Source organism: Coregonus clupeaformis, chromosome 21, assembly GCF_020615455.1.
Source record: "Coregonus clupeaformis isolate EN_2021a chromosome 21, ASM2061545v1, whole genome shotgun sequence".
NCBI lineage: Eukaryota > Metazoa > Chordata > Actinopteri > Salmoniformes > Salmonidae > Coregonus > Coregonus clupeaformis.
Genome location: NC_059212.1, coordinates 46,221,438 through 46,242,720, shown reverse-complemented (window position 1 = coordinate 46,242,720; position 21,283 = coordinate 46,221,438). Strand labels below are relative to the sequence as shown.

Sequence of the window (21,283 nt, the reverse complement as noted above, 5' to 3'; positions counted from 1 at the left end):
TCCCGGGGGCCGTATTGAATGGGCCGAGGGCCGTATTGAATGGGCTCGCGGGCCGGGGGCCGTATTGAATGGGCTCGCGGGCCAGGGGCTGTATTGAATGGGCTCGCGGGCCAGGGGCTGTATTGAATGGGCTCGCGGGCCGGGGGCCGTATTGAATGGGCTCGCGGGCCGGGGGGCCGTATGTCGCCCAGCCCTGCTGTAGCTGATGGCTATGCTTTCTCCAATGGGAGAGGTGAGGTTACCCAAACTGGGCCCTAGTATTGAAAAACTAGGATGATGTTGGAGATGAGCAACAACAGTGTTAAAGTGAACTAACTCTGTGTGTGTGTGTGTGTGTGGTGTGTGTGTGGGTGTGTGTGTGTGTGTTTGTGTGTGTGTTTGTGTGGTGTGTGTGTGTGTGTGTGGTGTGTGTGTGTGTGTGGTGTGTGTGTGTGTGTGGTGTGTGTGTGTGTGTGGTGTGGGTGTGTGTGGTGTGGTGTGTGTGTGTGTGTGTGTGGTGTGTGTGTGTGGTGTGTGTGTGTGTGTGTGTGTGTGTGGGTGTGTGTGTGTGTGTGTGGTGTGTGTGTGTGTGGTGTGTGTGTGTGGTGTGTGTGTGTGTGTGTGTGTGTGTGTGTGTGTGTGTGTGTGGTGTGTGGTGTGTGTGTGTGTGTGTGTGTGTGTGTGTGTGTGTGTGTGGTGTGTGTGTGTGGTGTGTGTGTGTGTGTGTGTGTGTGTGTGTGTGTGTGTGTGTGTGTGTGTGTGTCAGTCAGTAGCTCTTTAGGGCACTGCAGCAACACTACATTTATTCAGCCCAATGTCACACGGCTCTGTGGAAAAGAGCCTCCAGGAGTCAGACCACGCGCTCTCCCTCTCCCTCTGTCTCTGTCTCTGTCTCTGTCTCTGTCTCTCTCCCTCTCCCTGTCTGTCTGTCTGTCTGTCTGTCTGTCTCTCTCTCTCTCCCTCCCTTTCTCTCTTTCTGCTCTCTCTGTCTCTCTCTCTCCCTCCATCACTTTCTCTCTTTCTGCTCTCTCCATCTCTGTTCCTATAAACAACATTTCTATAGGCTATGCAATTGCATGAGAAAACAGAGTGATGGCCTCTACTAAAAAGAGGAGGATCCCATCAGCTTTCTATAGGCTAGGCCTACTATATTTATTTCTCAACTTTCCTAATATTAAGCACATTGTTTCTCTTTACAACAGGAGTATAGCCTACCTGGCTGGCATGAAAATAAACCACGGGAAAAGCCTCCTCCATTTACTATTCAATGTTGTTGTTTTTTTATTCTTCCCCAGTTCCAACATCGGCATAAAAATGGCCCATTGTATATTGAAACTAATTTCACACATACACTACCATTCAAAAGTTTGGGGTCACTTAGAAATGTCCTTGTTTTTTCGAAAGAAAAGCAATTTATTTTGTCCATTTAAAATAACATCAATTGATCAGAAATACAGTGTAGACATTGTTAATGTTGTACATGGAGGTGACTCCGGGATGCTGACCTTCTAGGCAGAGTTGCAAAGAAAAAGCCATATCTCAGATTGGCCAATAAAAATAAAATTGGTGGCTGACTAAATACTTTTTTCCCCCACTGTATATAGGAAGGTTCACAGTGGACACAACACAGACGAGGGGCTTGGTGTCTGGAGTGGGAAGGTTCACAGTGCACACAGCACAGACCTTCTAGGCAGAGTTGTAAAGAAAAAGCCATATCTCAGACTGCCCATCTTAATATTTTCTTTTTATTGGCCAGTCTGAGATATGGCTTTTTCTTTGCAACTCTGCCTAGAAGGTCAGCATCCCTGAGTCGCCTCTTCACTGTTGACGTTGAGACTGGTGTTTTGCAGGTACTATTTAATGAAGCTGCCAGTTGAGGACCTGTGAGGCGTCTGTTTCTCAAACTATACACTAATGTATTTGTCCTCTTGCTCAGTTGTGCACCGGGGCCTCCCACTCCTCTTTCTATTCTGGTTAGAGCCAGTTTGCGCTGTTCTGTGAAGGGAGTAGTACACAGCGTTGTACGAGATCTTCAGTTTCTTGGCAATTTCTCGCATGGAATAGCCTTCATTTCTCAGAACAAGAATAGACTGACGAGTTTCAGAAGAAAGTTATTTGTTTCTGGCCACTTTGAGCCTGTAATTGCACCCACAATTGCTGATGCTCCAGATACTCAACTAGTCTCAAGAAGGCCAGTTTTATTGCTTCTTAAATCAGTACAACAGTTTTCAGCTGTGCTAACATAATTGCAAAAGGGTTTTCTAATGATCAATTAGCCTTTTAAAATGATAAACTTGGATTAGCAAACACAACGTGCCATTGGAACACAGGACTGATGGTTGCTGATAATGGGCCTCTGTACGCCTATGTAGATATTCCATTAAAAATCAGCAGTTTCCAGCTACAATAGCCATTTACAACATGAACAATGTCTACACTGTATTTCTGATCAATTTGATGTTATTTTAATGGACAAAAAAATTGCTTTTCTTTCGAAAACAAGGACATTTCTAAGTGACCCCAAACTTTTGAACGGTAGTGTATATTATTTAGTATATGTAAAGACAAGATTAAATCAAGAATAGTCTGACGGGTGTCAATATTATAACTTGTTGATGATGCCCACCGTGTGTAGTCTAAGGCAAGAAACAGCGCATGCATTATTTTTTTGCGACTTTTTCTAATCATAGTCGCACACCTCATGTAGCCGAGCCCATAGGCCTATATGTTTTGATAAGGTTTGTATCACAACTAAAGTGACAAATAACTCAATGTAGGCTATAGCCCTAGGACACCTGGAATACCCTTAGGGAGGACAGAGCCTAGAGAAACCTGTGTCCAGTCATTGTACAATCGTGTGTGAAAACAGAGTTTTGACTGGCCACTATTTAAAAAAAGGATATCAGCTTTCTCGTGCTCAATTCTTAAAATTAAGCACATTAATCCACTCTACAACCGGTGTAGCCTACCTGGCATATTAAAAACGTAATCGCACGTATCATCCATTCGCTATTCAAGTGCAGGCTACTGATTTTACTTATTTTTTATTTTATTTTTGGCATTCTAAATAATAATTCCACACATATATATTAGCAATGTTATTATTAGTATGTAAAGACCAGATTAAATTGATCCAGGCTCTGTCGTAGCCGGCCACGACCGGGAGACCCACGGGGCGGCGCACAATTTGGCCCAGGGTAGGGGAGGGAATGGCCGGCAGGGATGTAGCTCAGTTGATAGAGCATGGCGTTTGCAACGCCAGGGTTGTGGGTTTGCTTCCCACGGGGGGGGGCCAGTATGAAAAAATTAAAAAATAATGTATGCACTCACTAACTGTAAGTGGCTCTGGATAAGAGCGTCTGATAAATGACTAAAATGTAATAGTCTGATGGGTGAGGATATTATCAAGTGATTGTCACATAAAAAATGAGAGACTGATGAAATCCTCATTAGTTGCATCATGCAGCCTTAGGCAGATGGTGCCACAAAGTATTGTAGTTATCAACATTCTACGTTCTGGACGTCAACATTCTAGACGTCAACGTTCTGGACGTCAACGTTCTGGACGTCAACGTTCTGGATGTCAACATTCTAGACGCTGCAGCATATTGATGTCGTAGTCCAGGAGCTAATGACTGTTTCACCCATTGATGCCGATTTAGGATACATGTTTTGATTTCTAATACATTCTAACTGTTTCTTTAACTGCTCAACACATTTACATTTACGTCATTTAGCAGACGCTCTTATCCAGAGCGACTTACAAATTGGTGCATTCACCTTATAGCCAGTGGGTTAACCACTTTACAAACACCGAATGTGCGGAAATTGGAACTTGGAAATTGTTTGTGGAAAAATATCCTTTCTATTTTATTCAGCTAGGTTCAATTGTATTGTTCTTACTATAAAATAATATAAAATAATGCCACAGGAATTTTAAGCAAATCTTGTCTGCTAAATGAACTAGTGCAGCCCACAGCCATTTGGCATAGCCAGATCAGGGCCTAACATACATTTAGTTGACTCAGAGTATGCTATTCTGTTCTTCTGAAATAGACTACATTTTCTTCATATCATGTTTCTTTAGACCTGTCTAAAATAAATAATGGATTCATTGTGAAGGTATAGGCTATATTAAATTGATATATTAGACTTTTTTAAAATGTAGACGTTCCAAAGGTCTGCATCATTGACTTGTAGGCCATGCTTAGAAGCCAGAGATGATAAACCTGTTTGTTAATTAACGGTCAATTACCGTGAGACTGGCAGTTATTTGCATGACAATCCCCGGCTGATGAAATGTCATGACCGCCACAGCCTTATTCCTGACTCTGGGACAGCGACTTGTGGACAAATGTGCGTCTCGTCATTGTATCCAGATCTCCGGTGTAAATGGAAGGTGCAGACAGCACAGAAGGAGACCAACATCGACAGCATGAGAACAAGCAGACATAAACGCTCATTTAAACAAAAACTAATTTAAAACAAAACGTGATTCTTGCGATACAGGCATTTGGAATGTCGCACAAAAACATACATTCAAATTAATCTAATTTTATATATATCGCCCAGCCTTAGTTTATACATAGAGTAGCCAACCAGGCTAGCAGCTCTGTTTCGGTGCCCTTTCTGGTACATTCTAATGTCCTAAGATTCCATCTGAAATACACAGAGAAATCATTACTTTATCGAGTTTTCCTCTCAGATTGGAAAAATGTGTTGTGGGTCGTTCCCCTCCTTGACACCCACCATCTCAGATTGTTCTGAAATTGTTTCTTTACTTAGAAACAGTTGAGATAAGCGTTCCTGAAACATTATTTTGTTGAAAGACGATTTGAACTCCTGAGAAATTTAAGCTAAATGATTGCACCCAAATTTTCCCATTTCCATTTTTATAGGATTCATATAATATTAAATAAATATTGTACCCAACATCCGATTTGCACAAGAACCTCTTCGTAAACAGTGATTTAAGATGTGAGGAATCAAAATAAATGGTAAAAAGCCACAGTTTTGGATATTGTCTAGGACTATATGATCAGGACTGTTTTCTAAGTAAGAGAACATTAAACCTTTTAACATTTATCTTGTCTTCTCTTGAGATTAAAGTCTCATCTTATAGTTTTACTGCAAGATATGAATTGGCACAATGATGTTAGTTCTTCAAATTATGCATTTGATTAAAACAGTAAAATTAAGTAAATAGTCCACATAATCTTGACAAGTATTTTAAAGGTTTAGATTTTCCAGTTTTTATCTAGTTTTTTTTAGGGTTTCACTCTCGAAAGCATTTGTTATAATAGAAAATACACAATTGGATGAACAAATACCCACAAATACCCCAATAAAAATCTACCATTTTGACCTTGAGCACGGCAGTTAACCCCCAACAACAACTGCTCCCCGGGGCGCCATGGATGTTGATTAAGGCAGCCCCCTGCACCTCTCTGATTCAGAGGGGTTGGGTTAAATGTGGAAGACAGGTTGAATGCATTCAGTTGTACAACTGACTAGATATCCCCTTTCCCTAGACTAGTTTGTAGTTTTCATTTAATTGAGAAGGTTTTAGGGAAAGCCTTTCCATCTACCAGAAGACAGTTTTCATTATCATTGGTAACGGTTACAGAGAGTGGTAGACGTGATGCACCACACACACACAGACAGGGGCATTCACTGATGCATTCTGGTCATGTCTTATGATTCCCTACTAAGGTCAATACATTTAGTTGATTCCCTACCAAGGTCAATACATTTAGTTGATTCCCTACTAAGATTAATACATTTAGTTGATTCCCTACTAAGGTCAATACATTTAGTTGATTCGTCTACTAAGGTCAATACATTTAGTTGATTCCCTACTAAGGTCAATACATTTAGTTGATTCGTCTACTAAGGTCAATACATTTAGTTGATTCCCTACTAAGGTCAGTACATTTAGTTGATTCCCTACTAAGGTTAATACATTTAGTTGATTCCCTACTAAGGTCAATACATTTAGTTGATTCCCTACTAAGGTCAATACATTTAGTTGATTCCCTACTAAGGTCAATACATTTAGTTGATTCCCTACTAAGGTCAATACATTTAGTTGATTCCCTACTAAGGTCAATACATTTAGTTGATTCCCTACTAAGGTCAATACATTTAGTTGATTCCCTACTAAGGTCAATACATTTAGTTGATTCCCTACTAAGGTCAATGCATTTAGTTGATTCCCTACTAAGGTCAATACATTTAGTTGATTCCCTACTAAGGTCAATACATTTAGTTGATTCCCTACTAAGGTCAATACATTTAGTTGATTCCCTACTAAGGTCAATACATGTAGTTGATTCCCTACTAAGGTCAATACATGTAGTTGATTCCCTACTAAGGTCAATACATTTAGTTGATTCCCTACTAAGGTCAATACATTTAGTTGATTCCCTACTAAGGTCAATACATTTAGTTGATTCCCTACTAAGGTCAATACATTTAGTTGATTCCCTACTAAGGTCAATATATTTAGTTGATTCCCTACTAAGGTCAATACATTTAGGTGATTCCCTACTAAGGTCAGTACATTTAGGTGATTCCCTACTAAGGTCAATACATTTAGTTGATTCCCTACTAAGGTCAATACATGTAGTTGATTCCCTACTAAGGTCAATACATTTAGTTGATTCCCTACTAAGGTCAATACATTTAGTTGATTCCCTACTAAGGTCAGTACATTTAGTTGATTCCCTACTAAGGTCAATACATGTAGTTGATTCCCTACTAAGGTCAATACATTTAGTTGACTCCCTACTAAGGTTAATACATTTAGTTGATTCCCTACTAAGGTTAATACATTTAGTTGATTCCCTACTAAGGTCAATGCCTTTTTTAATATTGTTGGATTCTGTGAGTGCCCTAATGATCCTATTTGGACCAGAATGAGGCTCTCCACTACCTGTTGTTCCTGCAGTGATGATTCACCATCTTCATCGAATGTTTCCATCATTTATCTGCAGATAATCGCCAAAAAGACTAGGCCTACCAGTAGCATATGCAAATTAGGGAGCCAAATGAACGACTCTCTCACCGATGCGATTCAGTAGGCTACACAGACTGACGAGTCACTCACTTTAGCTTCACTGTCTAGCAAGCCCCAACATCCTAGGAAAGGAAACCTAGGCCATCCTTTGGTTGACTTGTCCCGATGCAATACCATGGACATATAACCACGTTGAGTGATTTATGAACGGTAAAGGGATAACCATGGACATATAACCACGTTGAGTGATTTATGAACGGTAAAGGGATAACCATGGACATATAACCACGTTGAGTGATTTATGAATGGTAAAGGGATAACCATGGACATATAACCACGTTGAGTGATTTATGAATGGTAAAGGGATAACCATGGACATATAACCACGTTGAGTGATTTATGAATGGTAAAGGGATAACCATGGACATATAACCACGTTGAGTGATTTATGAACGGTAAAGGGATAACCATGGACATATAACCACGTTGAGTGATTTATGAACGGTAAAGGGATAACCATGGACATATAACCACGCTGAGTGATTTATGAACGGTAAAGGGATAACCATGGACATATAACCACGTTGAGTGATTTATGAACGGTAAAGGGATAACCATGGACATATAACCACGTTGAGTGATTTATGAACGGTAAAGGGATAACCATGGACATATAACCACGTTGAGTGATTTATGAACGGTAAAGGGATAACCATGGACATATAACCACGTTGAGTGATTTATGAACGGTAAAGGGATAACCATGGACATATAACCACGTTGAGTGATTTATGAACGGTAAAGGGATAACCATGGACATATAACCACGTTGAGTGATTTATGAACGGTAAAGGGATAACCATGGACATATAACCACGTTGAGTGATTTATGAACGGTAAAGGGATAACCATGGACATATAACCACGTTGAGTGATTTATGAACGGTAAAGGGATAACCATGGACATATAACCACGTTGAGTGATTTATGAACGGTAAAGGGATAACCATGGACATATAACCACGTTGAGTGATTTATGAACGGTAAAGGGATAACCATGGACATATAACCACGTTGAGTGATTTAGAACGGTAAAGGGATAACCATGGACATATAACCACGTTGAGTGATTTATGAACGGTAAAGGGATAACCATGGACATATAACCACGTTGAGTGATTTATGAACGGTAAAGGGATAACCATGGACATATAACCACGTTGAGTGATTTATGAACGGTAAAGGGATAACCATGGACATATAACCACGTTGAGTGATTTATGAACGGTAAAGGGATAACCATGGACATATAACCACGTTGAGTGATTTATGAACGGTAAAGGGATAACCATGGACATATAACCACGTTGAGTGATTTATGAACGGTAAAGGGATAACCATGGACATATAACCCACGTTGAGTGATTTATGAACGGTAAAGGGATAACCATGGACATATAACCACGTTGAGTGATTTATGAACGGTAAAGGGATAACCATGGACATATAACCACGTTGAGTGATTTATGAACGGTAAAGGGATAACCATGGACATATAACCACGTTGAGTGATTTATGAACGGTAAAGGGATAACCATGGACATATAACCACGTTGAGTGATTTATGAACGGTAAAGGGATAACCATGGACATATAACCACGTTGAGTGATTTATGAACGGTAAAGGGATAACCATGGACATATAACCACGTTGAGTGATTTATGAACGGTAAAGGGATAACCATGGACATATAACCACGTTGAGTGATTTATGAACGGTAAAGGGATAACCATGGACATATAACCACGTTGAGTGATTTATGAACGGTAAAGGGATAACCATGGACATATAACCACGTTGAGTGATTTATGAACGGTAAAGGGATAACCATGGACATATAACCACGTTGAGTGATTTATGAACGGTAAAGGGATAACCATGGACATATAACCACGTTGAGTGATTTATGAACGGTAAAGGGATAACCATGGACATATAACCACGTTGAGTGATTTATGAACGGTAAAGGGATAACCATGGACATATAACCACGTTGAGTGATTTATGAACGGTAAAGGGATAACCATGGACATATAACCACGTTGAGTGATTTATGAACGGTAAAGGGATAACCATGGACATATAACCACGTTGAGTGATTTATGAACGGTAAAGGGATAACCATGGACATATAACCACGTTGAGTGATTTATGAACGGTAAAGGGATAACCATGGACATATAACCACGTTGAGTGATTTATGAACGGTAAAGGGATAACCATGGACATATAACCACGTTGAGTGATTTATGAACGGTAAAGGGATATAGGAGACTTTATTCAGTAAGTTCCACACCTTTTATAAACTAGTCAACGCTTGCTGTTCAGTTGTCAATCAACGCCCAGTAAACAGCCTCCTATGTGTCACGACTCCATGTGGCTGGCTATGTGAAACACGCAAAGTAAAATAAATGAATGTGCCAGAAAAACAATAATTAGGCTAAGTCTTGGATTTCGACTCATCTTTACCAGTTGCATTACACGGGACGTGCAAATTCACCAGCATCGTGCTCTCTCCCTCCTCCGTGTAAAGAAACTCGACTGCAACCAGAGATCTGTATGTAATGATGAGATGCTCATGTCTCTGCCTTTAACAATGGGAGTCATTGTCCCAAAGGCAGGAAGACAGGCAACAAGCTTAGGTCCAAAATAAGCCCATAGAAACACATTGGGCTTATTTTGGACAGATTTTGTCGAGAGTGAAAACTCTCGCTGCGTTTCCCTGTCATCGCTCGCTTTGTGACCGACAGGAGCCTGTCCTATCAATAGATCGCTAGAAGATGCATATCGTTCATTGTAGTGAGAGAGGGCTCGACGGACTAGCGAATTGAAACTTTTAAATGAAAAGTAGCCTACTTAATATAAATTGGACATTGTAGCCGGCTGAAAATGGGGTTGGAGACATGATACTGTAGGAGAGGCTGGGGTTGGAGACATGATACTGGAGGAGAGGCTGGGGTTGGAGAGGCTGGGGTTGGAGACATGATACTGGAGGAGAGGCTGGGGTTGGAGACATGATACTGGAGGAGAGGCTGGGGTTGGAGACATGATACTGGAGGAGAGGCTGGGGTTGGAGACATGATACTGTAGTAGAGACTGGGGTTGGAGACATGATACTGGAGGAGAGGCTGGGGTTGGAGACATGATACTGGAGGAGAGGCTGGGGTTGGAGACATGATACTGTAGGAGAGACTGGGGTTGGAGAGATGATACTGAAGGAGAGGCTGGGGTTGGAGAGGCTGGGGTTGGAGAGGCTGGGGTTGGAGACATGATACTGTAGGAGAGGCTGGGGTTGGTGTAGGAGAGGCTGGGGTTGGAGACATGATACTGTAGTAGAGACTGGGGTTGGAGAGATGATACTGGAGGAGAGGCTGGGGTTGGAGACATGGTACTGTTCTGTAGGAGAGGCTGGGGTTGGAGACATGATACTGTAGGAGAGACTGGGGTTGGAGAGATGATACTGGAGGAGAGGCTGGGGTTGGAGACATGGTACTGTTCTGTAGGAGAGGCTGGGGTTGGAGACATGAGGCTGGGGTTGGAGACATGATACTGTTCTGTAGGAGAGGCTGGGGTTGGAGACATGAGACTGTTCTGTAGGAGAGGCTGGGGTTGGAGACATGAGACTGGGGTTGGAGACATGGTACTGTTCTGTAGGAGAGGCTGGGGTTGGAGACATGATACTGTAGGAGAGGCTGGGGTTGGAGACATGATACTGGAGGAGAGGCTGGGGTTGGAGACATGATACTGGAGGAGAGGCTGGGGTTGGAGACATGATACTGTAGGAGAGGCTGGGGTTGGAGACATGATACTGGAGGAGAGGCTGGGGTTGGAGACATGATACTGTAGGAGAGGCTGGGGTTGGAGAGATGATACTGTAGGAGAGGCTGGGGTTGGAGACATGGTACTGGAGGAGAGGCTGTGGTTGGAGACATGATACTGGAGGAGAGGCTGGGGTTGGAGACATGATACTGGAGGAGAGGCTGGGGTTGGAGACATGATACTGGAGGAGAGGCTGGGGTTGGAGACATGATACTGTAGTAGAGACTGGGGTTGGAGACATGATACTGGAGGAGAGGCTGGGGTTGGAGACATGATACTGTAGGAGAGACTGGGGTTGGAGACATGATACTGGAGGAGAGGCTGGGGTTGGAGAGGCTGGGGTTGGAGACATGATACTGTAGGAGAGGCTGGGGTTGGAGACATGATACTGGAGGAGAGGCTGGGGTTGGAGACATGATACTGGAGGAGAGGCTGGGGTTGGAGACATGATACTGGAGGAGAGGCTGGGGTTGGAGAGGCTGGGGTTGGAGAGGCTGGGGTTGGAGACATGATACTGTAGGAGAGGCTGGGGTTGGTGTAGGAGAGGCTGGGGTTGGAGACATGATACTGTAGTAGAGACTGGGGTTGGAGAGATGATACTGGAGGAGAGGCTGGGGTTGGAGACATGGTACTGTTCTGTAGGAGAGGCTGGGGTTGGAGACATGATACTGTAGGAGAGACTGGGGTTGGAGAGATGATACTGGAGGAGAGGCTGGGGTTGGAGACATGGTACTGTTCTGTAGGAGAGGCTGGGGTTGGAGACATGAGACTGGGGTTGGAGACATGATACTGTTCTGTAGGAGAGGCTGGGGTTGGAGACATGAGACTGGGGTTGGAGACATGATACTGTTCTGTAGGAGAGGCTGGGGTTGGAGACATGAGACTGTTCTGTAGGAGAGGCTGGGGTTGGAGACATGAGACTGGGGTTGGAGACATGGTACTGTTCTGTAGGAGAGGCTGGGGTTGGAGACATGATACTGTTCTGTAGGAGAGGCTGGGGTTGGAGACATGAGACTGGGGTTGGAGACATGGTACTGTTCTGTAGGAGAGGCTGGGGTTGGAGACATGAGACTGGGGTTGGAGACATGATACTGTAGGAGAGGCTGGGGTTGGAGACATGATACTGGAGGAGAGGCTGGGGTTGGAGACATGATACTGGAGGAGAGGCTGGGGTTGGAGAGGGGTTGGAGACATGATACTGTAGGAGAGGCTGGGGTTGGAGACATGATACTGTAGGAGAGGCTGGGGTTGGAGACATGATACTGGAGGAGAGGCTGGGGTTGGAGACATGATACTGGAGGAGAGGCTGGGGTTGGAGACATGATACTGTAGGAGAGGCTGGGGTTGGAGACATGATACTGGAGGAGAGGCTGGGGTTGGAGACATGATACTGTAGTAGAGACTGGGGTTGGAGACATGATACTGGAGGAGAGGCTGGGGTTGGAGACATGTACTGGAGGAGAGACTGGGGTTGGAAACTGTTGGAGACATGATACTGTAGTAGAGACTGGGGTTGGAGACATGATACTGTAGGAGAGGCTGGGGTTGGAGACATGATACTGGAGGAGAGGCTGGGGTTGGAGACATGATACTGGAGGAGAGGCTGGGGTTGGTGTAGGAGAGGCTGGGGTTGGAGACATGATACTGGAGGAGAGGCTGGGGTTGGAGACATGATACTGGAGGAGAGGCTGGGGTTGGAGACATGATACTGTAGGAGAGGCTGGGGTTGGAGACATGATACTGTAGGAGAGACTGGGGTTGGAGAGATGATACTGGAGGAGAGGCTGGGGTTGGAGACATGGTACTGTTCTGTAGGAGAGGCTGGGGTTGGAGACATGATACTGGAGGAGAGGCTGGGGTTGGAGACATGATACTGGAGGAGAGGCTGGGGTTGGAGACATGATACTGGAGGAGAGGCTGGGGTTGGAGACATGATACTGGAGGAGAGGCTGGGGTTGGAGACATGATACTGGAGGAGAGGCTGGGGTTGGAGACATGATACTGTAGGAGAGGCTGGGGTTGGAGAGATGATACTGGAGGAGAGGCTGGGGTTGGAGACATGATACTGGAGGAGAGGCTGGGGTTGGAGACATGATACTGTACTGGAGGAGAGGCTGGGGTTGTCCTGTCTTGGAGGACCAACGCACAGTCCTGTCTTGGAGGACCAATGCACAGTCCTGTCTTGGAGGACCAACGCACAGTCCTGTCTTGGAGGACCAATGCACAGTCCTGTCTTGGAGGACCAATGCACAGTCCTGTCTTGGAGGACCAATGCACAGTCCTGTCTTGGAGGACCAATGCACAGTCCTGTCTTGGAGGACCAATGCACAGTCCTGTCTTGGAGGACCAACGCACAGTCCTGTCTTGGGAAATATTTGATAATGCCCATGATGTATCTACAGTGTGGAGAACAAGTATTTGATACACTGCCGATTTTGCAGGTTTTCCTACTTACAAAGCATGTAGAGGACTCCTCTGAGGAGCCTCCACTGGTGTGTGTGTTGTAAGACACGGCTGCCTGACTTTCCAAAGGTCTTATTCTGTGAGTTAGGTGGATGAATACGACTACATGTTTGCCCTTCAGAACAACCTGTATATTACATTAATACAATGTGATTGATTGATTTTACATTTTAGTCATTTAGCAGACGCTCTTATCCAGAGCGACTTATAGGAGCAATTATGGTTAGGTGTTGGCTCTGGGATTCGAACCAGTGACCTTTCGGTTACTGGCCCACCTCTCTTAACCGCTAGACGACCTGCCGTTTTGATATCTGGTCGGCTTCTAACCTTCTGCCCTCTCTCTACCCTCTGTCCAGGAGTTCTTTGATCATGCGAAGAAGCTGTGGGATGACGAGGGAGTTAAGGCGTGCTTCGAGAGATCCAACGAGTACCAGCTCATCGACTGTGCACAATAGTAAGTTCGATCTCCATCATAATCTACCTCCCATCCTCCACCTACTGCTATCAGCTGGTTGTGGGAGCTGTTCCGAATGTTAAGCCTAGCTATCAGCTGGTTGTGGGAGCTGTTCCGAAAGTTAAGCCTAGCTATCAGCTGGTTGTTGGAGCTGTTCCGAAAGTTAAGCCTAGCTATCAGCTGGTTGTGGGAGCTGTTCCCTAAATTTAAGCATAGCTATCAGCTGGTTGTGGGAGCTGTTCCCTAAATTTAAGCATAGCTATCAGCTGGTTGTGGGAGCTGTTCCGAAAGTTAAGCCTAGCTATCAGCTGGTTGTGGGAGCTGTTCCTAAATTTAAGCATAGCTATCAGCTGGTTGTGGGAGCTGTTCCGAATGTTAAGCCTAGCTATCAGCTGGTTGTGGGAGCTGTTCTGAAAGTTAAGCATAGCTATCAGCTGGTTGTGGGAGCTGTTCCGAAAGTTAAGCCTAGCTATCAGCTGGTTGTGGGAGCTGTTCCTAATGTTAAGCCTAGCTATCAGCTGGTTGTGGGAGCTGTTCCGAAAGTTAACTGTCTGCACAAACGTTGTATCAGAAAGCTTTAGGCCTCCCTTTCCTTTAATCGGGTGAACAAGGAAGCTGCTTTGTTGTTGGAACATTTCAACCAGTGTGGTGCTTGGTGATTTGAGTTGCTATAGCTTTGCATTGCAGTGTTTTGTGTTGAATCAGTGAGTCATATTGCTAAAACACTTCCCTTGTTAGCTTTGCCTCTGTAAGCCGTGTCCTCTCTGGGTAGTGTATTTTAAGCTGCACAGATTGGAACCATGATGTGAATATCTGATACAGATGTATGTTTGTTGCGCCCTAGAGAGAAACACACTTCACCTGCCTTGACTCAGTAACCCGTAGGGCCTAGGTGGAGAGATACTGTGTACTTTAGTTAGTCACACAGGGTGTGTCCCAAAATGTCACCCTATTTAGTGCACTTCTTTTGAACAGAGCCCTATGAGCCATGGTCAAAAGTAGTGCACTAAATAGGAAATAGGGTGCCATTTCAGACAGCAATAGACTATTCAGTCAGTCATATTAGTCTCTTTGTTATTCATGAAACTCTTAAATTATGCCTAACTAGGTGTGAAAATAGGGCTTTTTTTTGTGACAATTCTTGACAAATGCTCAATTGATTTACAGAGCCTCAGTACCATTACTAAGGAAGTCCTAACTCGTTAAAATTACTTTAAAGGGGAATTTAGCTTTTTTACAACCAAATCTCAGTTTTTGATGTAAATGGCATGCTATAGAAGGGTCCAGACACTTATTTTTGCGATATTTTTTTTATTTTTATGTAGTTCTGTCCTTGAGCTGTTCTTGTCTATTAATTACATTTTAGTCATTTAGCAGACGCTCTTATCCAGAGCCACTTACAGTTAGTGAGTGCATACATTATTATTATTATTTTTCATACCCCATGGGAATCGAACCCACAACCCTGGCGTTGCAAACGCCATGCTCTACCAACTGAGCTACATTCTTGCCGGCCATTCCCTCCCCTACCCTGGACGACGCTGGGCCAATTGTGCGCCGCCTCATGGGTCTCCCGGTCGCGGCCGGCTACGACAGAGCCTGGATTCGAACCAGGATCTCTAGTGGCACAGCTAGCACTGCGATGCGGAGCCTTAGACCACTGCGCCACTCGGGAGGTATTAATGTTCTGTAGTATGTCATGTTTCATGTTTCGCGTGGACCCCAGGAAGAGTAGCTGCTGCTTTTGCAACAGCTAATGGGGATCCTAATAAAATACCAAATGCCAAGGCGCATTGAAGTTGTTCTTGCGGCTCGAAGTGGCCCAACGCCCAATTAAGACGCTATGTTGGTGTTTCCTTTTATTTTGGAAGTTAGCTGTAGCAGCAGGCTACACGGAGAACGGAACAGCTGGGTAGGGGAAACGGCTCGCACAAAATAGAAAATAAAGTTGCGGATAAAGTTCGGAATGACACAATTTCGTGTGGTCAACATCTAAAGACCTGAGAGATTTTACGTCTCTAAAAGGACGTATTTGTTTTGTGTTTTTGGAGCATTTGTACATGTTTTTTCAGAGCCTCCGTACTGCACAACCAGGATGAGGAAGTTAATCTCTGGTTGGGGTACGTTTCTCAAAAAAGTGACTGGACCCCTCACCCTTTTATAACATCCCATTTACATTTAAAAAAAAGATTTGGTTGTAAAAAAAAAAGAAAAAGAAGCAAACTTCTTCTTTAACATTACTAAGGAAGCGATTGTACTGACTCCTTAACATTACTAAGGAAGCGATTGTACTGACTCCTTAACATTACTAAGGAAGTGATTGTACTGACTCCTTAACATTACTAAGGAAGTGATTGTACTGACTCCTTAACATTACTAAGGAAGTGATTGTACTGACTCCTTAACATTACTAAGGAAGTGATTGTACTGACTCCTTAACATTACTAAGGAAGTGATTGTACTGACTCCTTAACATTACTAAGGAAGTGATTGTACTGACTCCTTAACATTACTAAGGAAGTGATTGTACTGACTCCTTAACATTACTAAGGAAGTGATTGTACTGACTCCTTAACATTACTAAGGAAGTGATTGTACTGACATCATTATAGCAACATGGCTAACACACACACACACACACACACACACACACACACACACACACACACACACACACACACACACACACACACACACACACAGCTGCAGGTATGGAGCTAATGGCTCGCTAACCCACAGTGTCACCCTGCCCTCAATGTTAGGCTAATGTTATTTTTCAGCATAGGCCCATAGGCTACCCAAGTCCTAGGTTGCAACGTGTTGTACGGTAATGTTGGTCAGATAAAGGAAATTAGCCAGATTTTTTAAGGAAATGGCTCCACCTGCGAAGGGTTGTGTTGTACGGTTGGTTAGCTGTAGGTTAGCTGTAGCGACCTGGCTACTAGCTGTAGGTTAGCTGTAGCGACCTGGCTACTAGCTGTAGGTTAGCTGTAGCGACCTGGCTACTATCTGTAGGTTAGCTGTAGGTTAGCTGTAGCGACCTGGCTACTAGCTATAGGTTAGCTGTAGCGACCTGGCTACTAGCTGTAGGTTAGCTGTAGCGACCTGGCTACTAGCTGTAGGTTAGCTGTAGCGACCTGGCTACTATCTGTAGGTTAGCTGTAGGTTAGCTGTAGCGACCTGGCTACTAGCTATAGGTTAGCTGTAGCGACCTGGCTACTAGCTGTAGGTTAGCTGTAGCGACCTGGCTACTAGCTATAGGTTAGCTATAGGTTAGCTGTAGGTTAGCTGTAGCGACCTGGCTACTAGCCTAAAGGGAAGCAGGTCTAGTACATATTCTACCTAACTCACTGTTTACTCTGTTGCACTGGGTTGGGTTGTAGAGGCTGTTAAAGGAAGATATTCAGGCTGAGTCACTGCTAACTCTGTTTCCTCTCTGACTCACTCAGTCACTCCTCTGGTGCTCAGCGGAGCGCTGTCAAATATGGACTAAATGGAACCACGATGACGGGCTGCAGAAGCTGTAGGAAGTTGAAGTTGCTAATAGGTCTAGGCCAAGCGTGGGCCTAGCTGTTATGTGTCCTAAAAATACTTCCGTTAGCTCCCCAAAGGACTTTATAGCCTTTAGCTCAGCAGACTAAGACTAAGTCTTGTGGCCCACAGGAAACCCAGGTCCAAACCCAGTCAGTCTCTCTCTCACACACACACACGAGCCACGGATCGGTTACCATCTGACTAAACGGTATTGGAGCATCGGATCTCGGACCAACAGGCTCCGAGACAGCTTCTACCACCAGGCCATCAGACTGTTGAACAACTAACCCTAGCTGTCTCCCTGCTCAGACCTGCACCTCTGAGAATATCTGCACCTTTGAGAATATCTGCACCTCTGAGAATATCTGCACCTCTGAGAATATCTGCACCTCTGAGAATATCTGCACCTCTGAGAATATCTGCACCTCTGAGACTGTCACCGACTCTCTACACATCCAACCCTTACACACACATAAACACACACACACACACATAAACACACACACATAAACACACAACCACACATTAACAACCACACAACCACACATAAAACAAACACACAACCACACATAAAACAAACACACAACCACACATAAACACACAACCACATATATATTGGTAACAGTCATACTTGACATAGCACATTCATAATTTATACTGTATATCCTATTGTATACATTGCATTTGGAAAGTATTCAGACCCCTTGACTTTTTCCACATTTTGTTACGTTACAGCCGTATTATTTTTAGTCATTTAGCAGACGCTCTTATCCAGAGCGACTTACAGTTTAGTGAGTGCATACATTTCCATACTGGCCCCCCGTGGGAATCGAACCCACAACCCTGGCGTTGCAAACGCCATGCTCTACCAACTGATGTATTAAATAATTTTTTCCCCCTCATCAATCTACACACAATACCCTATAATGACAGTGAAAACAGGTTTTTAAAATATTTGTGTTTAGGTATACAGTGAGGGGAAAAAAGTAATTGATCCCCTGCTGATTTTGTACGTTTGCCCACTGACAAAGACATGATCAGTCTATAATTTTAATGGTAGGTTTATTTGAACAGTGAGAGACAGAATAACAACAAAAACATCCAGAAAAACGCATGTCAAAAATGTTATAAATTGATTTGCATTTTAATGAGGGAAATAAGTATTTGACCCCTCTGCAAAACATTACTTAGTACTTGGTGGCAAAACCCTTGTTGGCAATCACAGAGGTCAGACGTTTCTTGTAGTTGGCCACCAGGTTTGCACACATCTCAGGAGTTGTCCCACTCCTCTTTGCAGATCTTCTCCAAGTCATTAAGGTTTCGAGGCTGACGTTTGGCAACTCGAACCTTCAGCTCCCTCCACAGATTTTCTATGGGATTAAGGTCTGGAGACTGGCTAGGCCACTCCAGGATCCAGTTGCAGAGGCAGGTGTTCAGTCCCAGGGTCCTGTGCTTAGTGATGAGCTTGGAGTGCACTATGGTGTTGAACTATGGTGGGTCCAGGGTGTCTGGGATGATGGTGTTGATGTGAGCCATGACCAGTCTTTCAAAGCACTTCATGGCTACAGATGTGAGTGCTACGGGTCGGTAGTCATTTAGGTTGGTTACCTTAGTGTTCTTGGGCACAGGGACTATAGTGGTCTGCTTGAAACATGTTGGTATTACAGACTCAGACGGGGAGAGGTTGAAAATGTCAGTGAAGACACTTGCCAGTTGTTCAGCGCATGCTCTGAGTACACGTCCTGGTAATCCGTCTGGCCCCGCGGCCTTGTGAATGTTGACCTGTTTACACAGTCGACCTCACATATCAGTTTATTACCTTCCTCTAATGACTTATTTTTTTATTGACTTTTGATTGTTATTGATATTGTACTGCATTGAGGGAGCTGGCACGCAAGCGTTTCACTGCATCTTTTATACCTGCTGTAAACTGTGTACGTGAAGATTGACATTGGATTAGATTTTGACACACACACACACCGTAATACATCAATTTGGTCCTGCCTGCTCCCAGTACAGGTAACTACAGGCAGCAAGAAGGTTCTGCCTGCTCCCAGTACAGGTAACTACAGGCAGCAAGAAGGACGAAGCTGGGACTGTGTGTGTGTGTTTACTGTGTGTGTGTTTACTGTGTGTGTGTTTACTGTGTGTGTGTGTTGCGTGCCAGACTGCATACCCTCTCCCTCACTTCCCCTTGCTTTGGCCCAGTGGTCTAAGGCACTGCATCGCAGTGCTAGCTGTGCCACTAGAGATCCTGGTTCGAGTCCAGGCTCTGTCGCAGCCGGCCGCGACCGGGAGACCCATGGGGCGGCGCACAATTGGTCCAGCGTCGTCCAAGGTAGGGGAGGGTTTGGCCGGCAGGGATGTGGGTTCGTTTCCCACGGGGGGCCAGTATGAAAAACAAAAAACAAAAAAGAAAACATGTATGTATTCACTAACTGTAAGTCGCTCTGGATAAGAGCGTCTGCTAAATGACTAAAATGTAAAATGTAAAAAATGTATGAACTCCATGTGAACCCACGGAGGAAATGTCTGAAGATACCATGTCCTACAGCAGGCCCGGTGTGTGTTTACGGTGGGCCACGTACCGCTCCCCTAGTGCAGTGTTTCAGTACATATTGCTGTTGTGGACCCGGTGTGTGTTTACGGTGGGCCACGTACCGCTCCCCTAGTGCAGTGTTTCAGTACATATTGCTGTTGTGGACCCGGTGTGTGTTTACGGTGGGCCACGTACCGCTCCCCCTAGTGCAGTGTTTCAGTACATATTGCTGTTGTGGACCCGGTGTGTGTTTACGGTGGGCCACGTACCGCTCCCCTAGTGCAGTGTTTCAGTACATATTGCTGTTGTGGACCCGGTGTGTGTTTACGGTGGGCCACGTGACCGCTCCCCTAGTGCAGTGTTTCAGTACATATTGCTGTTGTGGACCCGGTGTGTGTTTACGGTGGGCCACGTACCGCTCCCCTAGTGCAGTGTTTCAGTACATATTGCTGTTGTGGACCCGGTGTGTGTTTACGGTGGGCCACGTACCGCTCCCCTAGTGCAGTGTTTCAGTACATATTGCTGTTGTGGACCCGGTGTGTGTTTACGGTGGGCCACGTACCGCTCCCCTAGTGCAGTGTTTCAGTACATATTGCTGTTGTGGACCCGGTGTGTGTTTACGGTGGGCCACGTACCGCTCCCCTAGTGCAGTGTTTCAGTACATATTGCTGTTGTGGACCCGGACAAGCACATCTGATCCTTATTGTCAACTAATCATCAAGCCGTTGACACGTTGAATCAGGTGTTTTTGTACGGGGCTACAACAAAAGTGCGTGCTGTTGCAAAAGTGCGTGCTGTTGGGGGTACTGTAATACCGGAGTTGGGCTATTGGGGATACTGGAGGACCGGAGTTGGGCTATTGGGGATACTGGAGGACCGGAGTTGGGCTATTGGGGATACTGGAGGACCGGAGTTGGGCTGGTGGGGGTACTGGAGTTGGGAAACAGCCCTAGTGTATGTTATGACCACTTACTCCAAGCACAGCTTTTGAATGTTTTTCCATTCAGGAAGTTTTCTATTCCAGCTCCATGTATCACCTTTTATACTTGAAGTCTCTTCTCTGTTGGTCAGTTGGTAGAGCATGGTGCCACTTAACTCAAAGATGTCCAATCACCATTCAGTTGTCCATGTAAGCCAATCATGTATAGCTTCTCGTTCTTTGGAAGAAGAAGGACACAGACAATAGCGTCTCACCCCTCCATCTTTGAATTATGGATGACGTGAAAACAAAAAATAAAGCAAGCTGGTTGGCTGGAGCGACCAACAACAACCCTGATCGAAAAAAGTCGGGGCAAATTTCACTTTTCAAATGACAAGGTAAGATCCGAGAGTAATTAATGATATTGTTGCATGCTAATATTTGCCTATTTAACTAACCGACAGCCATTGTCATCGACAATTTACCAGCAAGATAGA

The 21,283-nt window shown here is 44.5% G+C and overlaps 1 protein-coding gene across 2 annotated transcripts in view; it reads left to right on the top strand.

The window, feature by feature from the left end:
- The window catches only part of LOC121535714 (guanine nucleotide-binding protein G(olf) subunit alpha), a 168,365-nt gene that overhangs the window by 35,632 nt on the left and 111,450 nt on the right, over nucleotides 1-21,283 (top strand). For both annotated transcript variants that reach the window (XM_041842975.2, XM_041842976.1), the window contains exon 5: nucleotides 13,697-13,794. In XM_041842975.2, coding sequence (XP_041698909.1) covers nucleotides 13,697-13,794 — 98 coding nt within the window. The remainder of the gene's footprint in view (nucleotides 1-13,696; nucleotides 13,795-21,283) is intronic.